Source organism: Apium graveolens, unplaced genomic scaffold, assembly GCF_009905375.1.
Source record: "Apium graveolens cultivar Ventura unplaced genomic scaffold, ASM990537v1 ctg3131, whole genome shotgun sequence".
Classification (NCBI taxonomy): domain Eukaryota; kingdom Viridiplantae; phylum Streptophyta; class Magnoliopsida; order Apiales; family Apiaceae; genus Apium; species Apium graveolens.
In genome coordinates, this window is record NW_027417952.1 from 37,914 (window position 1) to 48,469 (window position 10,556).

General features: G+C 34.4%; 2 protein-coding genes across 3 annotated transcripts; both read left to right on the forward strand.

The window, feature by feature from the left end:
• The first annotated feature begins 1,285 nt into the window (after window positions 1-1,285).
• Window positions 1,286-6,332, forward strand: LOC141700962 (importin subunit alpha-like). Of its 2 annotated transcripts, none has more exons than XM_074504620.1 (11): window positions 1,286-1,668; window positions 2,223-2,319; window positions 2,402-2,493; window positions 2,602-2,733; window positions 2,893-3,078; window positions 3,360-3,523; window positions 3,625-3,703; window positions 4,059-4,187; window positions 4,433-4,560; window positions 4,647-5,021; window positions 6,143-6,332. In XM_074504620.1, exons 1-10 carry the CDS (start codon window positions 1,465-1,467, stop codon window positions 5,017-5,019), a joined length of 1,584 nt encoding a protein of 527 aa, XP_074360721.1. In that variant the 5' UTR covers window positions 1,286-1,464; the 3' UTR covers window positions 5,020-5,021; window positions 6,143-6,332. The 2 variants fall into 2 exon arrangements, with proteins under 2 accessions (XP_074360721.1, XP_074360720.1); XM_074504619.1 differs by lacking the exon at window positions 6,143-6,332 and adding an exon at window positions 5,667-5,946 and having other exon boundaries at window positions 1,287-1,668.
• Window positions 6,333-8,033: 1,701 nt separating this feature from the next.
• LOC141700960 (GATA transcription factor 15-like) lies at window positions 8,034-9,249 on the forward strand. The gene is made up of 3 exons (XM_074504617.1): window positions 8,034-8,455; window positions 8,535-8,678; window positions 8,770-9,249. Exons 1-3 carry the CDS (start codon window positions 8,429-8,431, stop codon window positions 9,043-9,045), a joined length of 447 nt encoding a protein of 148 aa, XP_074360718.1. The 5' UTR covers window positions 8,034-8,428; the 3' UTR covers window positions 9,046-9,249.
• The last annotated feature ends 1,307 nt before the right edge of the window (window positions 9,250-10,556 follow it).

Genomic DNA, 10,556 nt, shown 5'->3' on the forward strand with positions numbered 1-10,556 from the left:
GACTGGAAAATGTTCTAAGTTAGATGTCGAGAAGTTACAGAACAAGGAATATCGAGAAATCATATCGAAGGGAAATATAAGCCAAACTAAGAGATAATCTAGTTTGAAAGATTTAGACAATGTAGTAATGGTTGGCACTTGTGCATCTTTTGTTTAAACCATATTTCGTGTTTGTCATCTTTTATATTTGTCATCTTTTGTGGTCTAAGTTTAAGTAACTTATGTCACTTTTGTGACGAACATTTGTGACCAACTTTTATCATCTTTGAATTTACTTTATCTTTTGGTACAATCTATTCAACCTTTTCTAGTAATGTTATGAAATTGTTAGTTAGCAAGTGAAACAACGTTATATATAATAACAATCATAGTCTTGTCCATACATTACATTTCATAAACCCCAGAGAGTGATTACAACCAGAGTAGTCTTACAACCATCCATACAACCTTAAGAACGAACTACAAATATTGTCAAAAGAAACATAAACATTACACATACTAAACGAAGGTTCACAAAACATAATCCTAACACACAGATTCACACATTAAGCTCGTCATAGTCCTCAATATCAGCAACGGTCACATCACTCATGGTGTTGACAGCCATGTTCATCATCAGAGTAACAAGCATGGACATTCCTGCAACCAATTTATGTTATTTCTTCTTCACTTTAAGTATCTCAGCTTCATGCCTTTCCACATAATGACCAATCTTCTGTCTTAACTTTCTCTCCCTGTCTAGCGCTTACTCTTGAATCTCTTTGATTATCTGCAATGTACGAGCTCCAAATGGTTCTTTGTCAACCCACTCATGGTACCCGCACTTATTGTTGTGACAAATCTTAAAATGCCTCCCAACATTTGGCCCAAACTATTGAGTCTTTGTAACAAATATCTGGTAACAAAAACACGCAAGATCCAGGATTGCATCGATGTCCTCATCTGTGCGATCCATTCTCTGTTTGTGGGTGAGCTCAATTTGGTAATTAGGGCTTCCAAAAATGTACAATAATGAATTGGGTTAGCTGTAATGTACATATAGCTCAAAAACCCGATATAATAATAAATTTCACAATTACCCTCGACAGAATTAATGGCGTTGAATTGAATTGACGGAAAATAGTAAACTGTTAAATATTCCAAAATCTGGTATGGCAGGTGATAATTTTTAAATGACAGTATCCCAAGTGATTTAAAAATCAAACTACGAATACACAAACTCACAAAGGGCACTTTACTCAAAAATAAATATTATATATTTAAAACTAAAGAACAAACCAAATCCGGCCCAAAGCGCACAAATTCCTAACCGAAAAGCAGCAACAAAACCACTTTAAAGTTTAAACCCCGCACAACCTGTCACTTTCTCATTTCTCTCTTAGGTTTTCATCGAACTATTCAAAAAGCAAACCTATACTTACATTTCATCTGTATCTATAATCTCTCCTCTATTTCGATCTAGCTATGTCGCTCCGACCTAATGCGAGAACCGAGGTTCGCCGGAGCAGGTACAAAGTCGCCGTCGATGCCGACGAAGGTCGCCGCCGGCGAGAAGATAATATGGTGGAGATCCGAAAGAATCGGAGAGAAGAAAGCTTGCTCAAGAAGCGTCGTGAAGGTCTTCAAGCTCATCAATTTAACTCTACTGCTGCTCAACTGGAAAAGAAGGTCAATTTTAATAATATGCTATTTATTTTGTTAATTAAGTTTTTTTAATGTGTTTTATTTTGTTTTGAAGAGTTTTAGTTGAGAATTTGTTTAGGTTTTTAGAAGGATCGGATGTTATGTTTTTTTTATTAGTCTTGAATTCTCGACTAGTTAAGAGTTCGTTTTCTTGGTAATACTTATTGCGGAGTTTTTGTATTGGATGTGTATGCGTGAAGTGAAGTGAAGTTTGCGGAAGGTTATTGCAAAATCGTTCCACATTGGAGGGTAGCAAATTCAGTAAGTGTATACGAAATTAGGATTAGTTTGGAAGTTATGTATTAAGTTAAGCTACGCGGAGCCATGGAGGTACTATTTTGCTTTGAGAGAGGAAATTATAGTTGTGACAATATTATTACGTATGAGTGGTGCTCGTGTAGGGTTAAAAGTTGCATGTTATTCGTAGTGTTTATTTGAAGAAGGAGGTTTTTGGTTGTGATGATAGATGATAGTTAGAAATAAATTTGTGTGAGGTTGATGTTGATAGAGTAGGTTTTGATGTATATATGTGGTTGCAGTTGGAAGGTCTTCCGGCAATGGTAGCTGGTGTTTGGTCAGATGACGGAAATATGCGACTTGAAGCTACCACACATTTTCGGAAGCTGCTTTCAATAGGTTTGATTTTTTTCTTTTGATTGTGTAGTTGTTTTTCTTAATGTGGTACGAATTTAATCAATACTGATTGGTTTTCTTATAGAGCGTAATCCTCCAATTGAGGAAGTGATTCAATCTGGAGTTGTTCCTCGTTTTATCGAGTTTCTTGGCAGAGATGATTATCCACAACTTCAGGTTTGACTCTGAAGATTGAACTTTGATGTGTATGAGTGTTTTTTCACATTTTTAAATGTGGTTATTTGCTTTCCTACTTGGATATTGAACAATCTTGGATGTTTTCAGTTTGAGGCTGCTTGGGCTCTTACAAATATTGCATCTGGTACATCTGAGCATACCAAGGTTGTGATTGAACATGGTGCTATTCCCATTTTCGTGAGACTTCTTGCTTCTTCAAGTGACGATGTCCGTGAGCAGGTATAATTTGAAGGGATTGTTGAAAGTCATATAGACTCTATTCTTCAATAAGATTCTTCTGGTTGCACCAGTAAAAAATAAACTTGTCCATTTTTTACTACTGCTTAATATATAGTGAATATTAATTATCAAGTTCTTGCATTGTTTCAATTGGTTTAGGCTGTCTGGGCACTAGGAAATGTGGCTGGTGACTCACCTAAATGTCGAGATCTTGTTCTTAGTCATGATGCTTTGGTACCATTGCTAGCTCAGTTCAACGAAAATGCAAAGCTTTCTATGTTAAGGAATGCAACATGGACTTTGTCAAATTTCTGCAGGGGGAAGCCGCAACCTCATTTTGATCAGGTATATGCGCCTTTGCTAATTTAATAAATAGAGCAAATAGGAGGTGAAGACTTGGAGGGTACTATGTCTTTAATTTCGCATTAGTGGCAACAAAGTATACTTGTAAGAGAAGAAATAGAAGTAGTTAGTATGTTTTAGGTACCCTGCCTCTATTCGTCCTAATGAGTTGGATAATTGCTACTTTCATGTTATAATTGTTGAATTTTTTCATCTTTATTAAAAAAATTACAAGGAAAGAGTTATCTTCGCTTTTGGTAACTTCTTTTGATAATATTTGACAGACAAAGCCTGCTCTCCCTGCTCTTGCTCGTCTTATACATTCAAATGATGAAGAAGTTCTTACCGATGCCTGCTGGGCACTATCATATCTTTCTGATGGTACAAATGATAAAATCCAAGCTGTCATTGATGCTGGTGTTTGCCCGCGACTGGTTGAGCTTCTGTTGTGAGTATTGGGTTTAATTCTTTTTAATGACATCATATAATGGTTCTATATTTCTATTAGATTCATTCGGCTTGACCATTCATTTTTTTTTCTGCTACTAGGCATCCATCAGCTTCTGTTCTCATTCCTGCTTTGCGAACAGTTGGTAATATTGTTACAGGAGATGATATGCAGACTCAGGTATCAACACACTTTTATTCGTAGTACTGTGCAACGTATAGTGCTTTTCTTTCTAGCCGATAGCTTCCAACATGTTTGTCTTGTAGTTGTCATTAATCATTGTTGTTCTGTGTCCTCGTAAAAAAAAAGACTAATCTATTAGTGTTGAGTTTATACCTTCTAATAGGGGAATGTGAACGCTTTAGACATTTGACTAGTATTTCCTCTAAGTGTCATCTTCAAGAACTTTTAAAGTTACAAGGAACAAAGAAAAGACAAAGGCTTGATCGAGATGACATGCATTTGCTAAATTTGGACATATTAGTTGCCTACTTGCTTGTCAGATTTCTATTTTATTGTTTCATTGCCCTTTCAGGTTATTATACAACATCAAGCTCTTCTATGTTTATTGAACTTGTTAACAAATAATCAAAAGAAGAGTATTAAGAAGGAAGCTTGCTGGACCATCTCAAATATCACAGCTGGCAACAAAGAGCAGATACAGGTGATTTATGCTCTGTAAAGAAAATAAACTCATGTAAACATGTTTTTGTTGGTCGCATCATGTTATTATATATTAAGTCAGTTTTTATAAATGAAGCCAGATTTGTTAATTCGTCTACTGGCTTATATTTTTTATTGATTTGTTAAGCCATATTGATCTCTGAATGTTTAACTGTCTTTTAAATTGCTAAAATTGTTACTTATTCGTCTTGATTTCAAAGACTTAAATTTCCATCATATACCCAGGCTGTTATCGAGGCTGGTATTATTGCTCCTCTTATTAAACTGCTTGACAATGCTGAGTTTGATATAAAAAAAGAGGCTGCTTGGGCAGTGTCAAATGCTACATCCGGTGGAACAAACGAGCAAATCAAGTAAAACATCTTTCTAAAGATGATTTAGTATTACCCTCTTTTCTATCACTGAAATTGATGTCTTACACAAATAAAATGCTTCTTAGATTCTTGGTGAACCAAGGCTGCATAAAGCCATTGTGCGATCTTTTAGTTTGTCCAGATGCAAGGATTATCACTGTTTGCTTGGAGGGCCTTGAAAATATATTGAAGGTCGGAGAAACTGAGAAGGCCTTGGGCAACACAGGTGATGTCAATGTGTATGCTCAGTTGATTGATGAGGCTGAGGGTTTGGAGAAGATTGAAAATCTTCAGAGTCACGACAACAATGAGATATATGAGAAGGCAGTGAAGATTCTTGAAACATATTGGTTGGAGGAAGATGATGAGCAGTTACCAATGGGTGATACTTCCCAATCTGGTTTAGAGTTTTCAGGAAGTGGGCCTGCAGTTCCATCTGGTGGATTCAATTTTGGTTGAAGGTAAATACTTTCATTTTTCTTTCGGTCTTTCTTGTAATATGACTTCTTTGTTCACAACTTGTTCATTCAATGCTTATATATTCTTCTATGGTAACTGGTTGTAACGGGGTAAAAAATGTAACAAGTCAGTTTTTGTGCATGATTGACTTTTGACAACTCTTTTCCCTGATGACATACATAGCATGTAAATACCGTTCTATATAACTTCTGCCTTTACTTGCATTATACTGATATTTTCCAATTTCTAAATTATTATCAATTTATCATTGTATATTTAAATGATACGTTTGTATATGTGAGTAAATTGGATAATAATTTGTAAACGTAATCAGAGGTCTTTTTAGGAATTTAGAGTCATAAAACTGCGATAAATGCACCACTCTTTTAGTTAAATGTACTTTCTCTTCTACCAAGCAATAGTGTACAAGTCTATAAGGTATGGAGTAACAGGAGTATAGTGTCAATGAAGTAATAAACTAGATGTATATAAGTATATTATTACCGTTTCAGATCTCTGCATGCGCATGCCTGTGAATTTTGTGTCCAGTGAGATATCAACAGAGTAACAGTTAGCAGTGTTTGACAATTATCAATACTATAGTAATTATTTGATAAGTGATGCTAGTTCGTTTGTTATGTTGGCAGATATATGTGTTGTGATGTCCTTGAGGTGAAGTGAAGCAAGTGCAGTCTATCAGTTTTCAATCAGGATAAATTATTGTGCTAGCTAGGCGGGAATTGTCCCCGTAGGGGGAAATTTTCTTTGTACTACGAAAATTCTTTTGTTATTATTATTTTTCTTTAATTACAAAAGTAAAGCGGTTAATTAGATATGATGTTGACTTGGGTACCATTCTAGTATTCCACTACTGGAATTAATATATATCATATAGTGCAATCTATTCGCACTTAATTGTTTTCCATATTTACTGAAGCATGGAGCTACTTTTGAGTAGGATGAAGCGAATCTCTATTTGGACAAATATTAGCCTTGGTGCTCTATTCACAGGCTTAATTTAAAGGGCGCGGATCCTTTAGTTGGTTCCTGCCTGATAGAGCTAAGTTTTGGGGCTTGTTTTTTAAAATTCTTGTTTTTTAAAATTCTTGTTTTGTCTTTTTAGTTGGACACTAGCCCTGCTAGTTTGGAGACTTGGAGTACAAACATCAAATAGCAATGGGTGGTTGTGCGTTGCTCGCATAACATGGATTTGATTTTTGCCGTATTTTGACATAAAAGTTGTGACCAATATATTTACTCCTTAATCCCTTTTTTACATTTTTCTTCTGACTCGTGTCACGTATTCTAAGATGTATAGAATATACTCTCTTTATACTTTTTAAATTTATGTTGGGGTGTTTAAAAACAGCTTTGCAAATTTTTTTGAGTAAAATTTTTATTTGTTTTAGCAAATGAGTAGTTAAAAAGAAAAAGTTTAAACCCATCTTTCATCCTTTATAAAATATGAAGTGAACAACATTAGTTGATGGACGGAAATGTCAAATGTTTCAGAAACACAAACCCTCATATCTTGAAAAAGTAACAAGTGAGATATACTGCCTAGTGTACAAACGTGTTCTGTGTGCTTTCGTGTTTTTGTGTATCAAATCTTAAATCCAAACCCGACTTAAGAAGGACCTTGAGAAAAATTTTGCAGGGACCTGCTAAACTTAAGAAGCCACCCTGTATGTGGACTTGCATGTTTTGCTATTTTACTCCCTAACGGATGGTTCCTCCGATAAGTACTTGCGATTTGTCCGATTTAGGATATTGGTGCAGGTGCAATGAGAAATGTTAAATTTAAGCCTACTAGGCACTGTGAACTATAAATTTGAGCAACACTCCATTAGTAAATATTTATTTTATACGTTTTTTAAAAATTTAAGTTAAAATATTATAAATCTGAACATTTAGCAAGAATCCCAGAAGGAGGTCCCCTAGTTCCGCTCTGAATGTACGCCTTGAACTATTACAATTTACAATGTTTTGAGGTCCCTTGGTTCCGCTCCTGATATACTTTAAGAGGCCTTAAACTGTTGTAATATTTTGAATTTATACAATTTTACATGAGACTGAAGTTCAAAATTTATTAATGGCACCGCCATATAAATATTTGAAATTTTAACGATTACTATTTGTCTCGATCTACCTTAATAGCCGACATCATCGCATAACTAAGAACTTAGACCATCTCTGATGATATTGACTATAATTGGTTGACTAAATTGTATATGTAAAATTTGTTGAATCCATAATTGGCTATATTTGTTGAACAAAGAGAATGTACCATTGAGGATGATTTTGTTTACATAATCTCTATATTTTTTTATTTATGATATATATTAATAATTTTTAGTTAAGGATTATGAATAGTTGGAGATGCTCCTCTCATTAATTTGATGATGTCATACTCTCCTCATTTAATTAACTTTCATTCAAATCTCCTTCCCTCTCTTTTAATTTATTATAATCACTAATTCTCTTTTTTACCCATTTCACATTCCATTTCTTCCTCATTTTTATATATTTTTAAATTAATAATTTTCAATATTTTTTTTTCTTCACAAATTTTATCTTATTTAAAATTAATTTTATTTACACAAATATTAATTATTATATTTGGTTATTTAATAAAAGGTTTATAATCAACATTTGTAATCTAGGTAATATTATTTTTAAGTTTTTATATTTAGATTTTTATTCTATTCATGTTATTATGTATTAATATATATTCAAAATAAATTATTTTAGAATAATTGTTCAGAAAATAATTATAATATAACCAGACTTCTGTCGGGAACTAATCTAGTTTGTGTAAAATGAATCACAAGGACAGCAAAATACAAATACAAGTTCACAACCATTGACGAAACATTAAATTTTAAAACCAAACCAAAAATAGAAATTGTGAACCGTCAATTCTTGAGTTGAATGGCCCTATTGTCATGGACCAAATACAGAAAGGGGGGAAATGAAAAAACCAAAACCAAAAGAAATTGAAGGGGGGAAATGAATACACCAAAAATCAAAAATATACATGGAGACAAACATTACACCATCTCTATCTGCTACACTTCTCCCAATCATTTTAACGGCCAAGATTCTTTATAAAGTATCTGATCACTAAAAAACCAGGGTCACATTGGTCATTTCAACATGAAAATTGAAAAGTTACCTAGGGTTTTGTGGCCAGCTGGCTGCTGTCAATACTCAGTCCACACATCTTGTTTCATTTAGCATCACTGATGTTGCTACTCATTTTAACATACTAGTAGCATCATATACTACAGTATTATTCATCATTATTACTACTCATTTTGTGATCATTTTTGTCACTTATCAGGTTGATTACAACTGATATTAAACACTAATCTTGTCATCTTTTAAAAAGGTGGTGAGATTATATTATATGTACAAGATGGATCTACAACAAAAGGTCTGTGATCATTTCTTGTTTTTATTTAGTGTTGTATGATTCGCTATGTAATGTTTGTGATCATTTTATTTTTATGTAGAGATCAGACGCTAAGAATCAGTTAAGGAACCAGGATTGCGAAACAGGAGGGGCTGAGAAAATAGATGTGCAGATAAAAAAGAGCTGCAGCGACTGTAAAACTACAAGAACACCTCTATGGAGGGGTGGGCCATCTGGACCCAAGGTGAGAAAACAAACGAATACCCATTTCACCATTTTTGATTTCTTGAGATGGGTTGAAATCAGTTTTTGAATCTGATAATTTTTGGGTGCAGTCACTTTGTAATGCTTGTGGGATCAAATACAATAAGAAAAGGAGGCAACTTTTGGGGGCAGAGAGATCAATAAAACATGGGATAAAAAAGAAGCAGAAGAAGAGTAATAATGAAGTTGAAAGATCAGTGAAAGTGATGAGATTGATTGCATTGGGAAAAGAGATGGGGCTGAAGATATCAGCTACAACAAAGTTTGGGGAAGAGGAAGAAGCAGCTATACTGTTGATGGCTCTTTCTTGTGGATCTTTGGTTTCTATGCTTGATGAAATGCCTTAATTGCCCTCATGTTTAGTGATCTTTTGTTTAACCAAATTCTTGTTTTCTAACTGTTATGGATGTAATTTGAGTGACTGATGAGGGTTAGTTTTGGTAGATATTGGAGTTGTGATTAGGAATGAATGTATTATGTAGTAGTGATTACTGACACAGATCATCATCTGTTTTAATCAAAGTTAATTCAGCTGATAGGCATTGTATTTATTTTGATGTTTTTATTAGTATTTAGATGCGTTAACAGTGTTGATTTTACTGCTAAATTTTGTTTATGACCTATACAAGTGTACATATATGGGAATAAAGACACTAATCATCTGTGGGCTGCCATTTTTTGTTGTTCATTATTTGATATACTAAAGCAGGAGTACTATTGAGTATTGACCTTTAAGAATTAAGATGAATGAGCAGATTTAATTTGCATAGTAGAGAACTAGAGATGATCTGATTAAACGAAGATCAAAATTGCATACAATGTTGTTTATTCCAGATCAGCACCTGTGTGACATCAACCACTGGTGACCAGTAGAATAGGATAGGCTTCGCATGTCAAAGAGGAGGCTACCTCACGTAACTAATAGCATAAATGTTCTGAACCTTTCTATCTCCACTCTCAAGCCTTAACCCTCTTCCTTTTTTCTCTTTATGGTTAAGGTAAGGCGATCTTGACTCTTCAACCCCCTTTCTCGTTCACCCCCTACACCGCTCTTTCTCTTCTGAAAAAAGTAAGCCCTTTCCTCTGTCAATCAGTGGTGGTTCCTCCGCCGGCGGGAGCTTTTTATATGTATATATATAATATATTTATCTATACTATAAGGGTGCCCTTCCACAGTCACATGTGATTCTAATAACCACCTGCCGCCGCATTGTTACATTGCTGAAGTATAACAGTTTTGCTTCAATGCGGGATACGCATTGTTACATTGCGGAAGCTTGTCAGTTTTGACTCAATGCGGCTTGCGTAATGCTTCATTGCTGGAAACAATTTAGTTTTATTTTTAAATAATTGTAAAATAATAGATAATAAATATATAAATAATTTTAATTATTAAATTCCTAATTTATTTATTGTTTGGTTGTTATATTTTTATTTTGTATTTATATATTTCTATTAATAAATTCTTTATTTTAACAAACTAATACTTAAAATTCGGGAAATTACAGAACAGCCCCCGCTGCCGCAATGACCCATTGCATATCCCGCAATGAGCCATTGCTACAAACGAGACCCGGTTTTAACCCGTTTCTTCTTGAAATCCCTAATTTCATAATAACAAAAACCTAATTCAGCGGCAGCGGGCGATTTCAGGCGATTTTGAGCGATTTCAACATCTACTCCGGCGATTCAGCTACCCAGGTATGATTCTCATCATCTACACACATGTATACATACACGTATACATACACAACTACCGCAATGACCCATTGCTGCCAAGCTTAACTTACCTTCTCATGACCAAATACTCCATGCCCATCTCCTCCAAACCGGGTTTTATGCTCACATTTACACTGTA

What these genes read in the sequence shown, in the direction of transcription:
- LOC141700962 (XM_074504620.1), top strand. Translation starts at nt 1,465, where the DNA reads ATGTCGCTCCGACCTAATGCGAGAACCGAGGTTCGCCGGAGCAGGTAC. An exon ending in ATGATTATCCACAACTTCAG is followed by an intron (nt 2,494 to 2,601) that starts GTTTGACTCTGA and finishes GGATGTTTTCAG; the next exon opens with TTTGAGGCTGCTTGGGCTCT. An exon ending in GGAACAAACGAGCAAATCAA is followed by an intron (nt 4,561 to 4,646) that starts GTAAAACATCTT and finishes AATGCTTCTTAG; the next exon opens with ATTCTTGGTGAACCAAGGCT.
- LOC141700960 (XM_074504617.1), top strand. Translation starts at nt 8,429, where the DNA reads ATGTACAAGATGGATCTACAACAAAAG. An exon ending in AGATGGATCTACAACAAAAG is followed by an intron (nt 8,456 to 8,534) that starts GTCTGTGATCAT and finishes ATTTTTATGTAG; the next exon opens with AGATCAGACGCTAAGAATCA. An exon ending in GTGGGCCATCTGGACCCAAG is followed by an intron (nt 8,679 to 8,769) that starts GTGAGAAAACAA and finishes TTTTGGGTGCAG; the next exon opens with TCACTTTGTAATGCTTGTGG.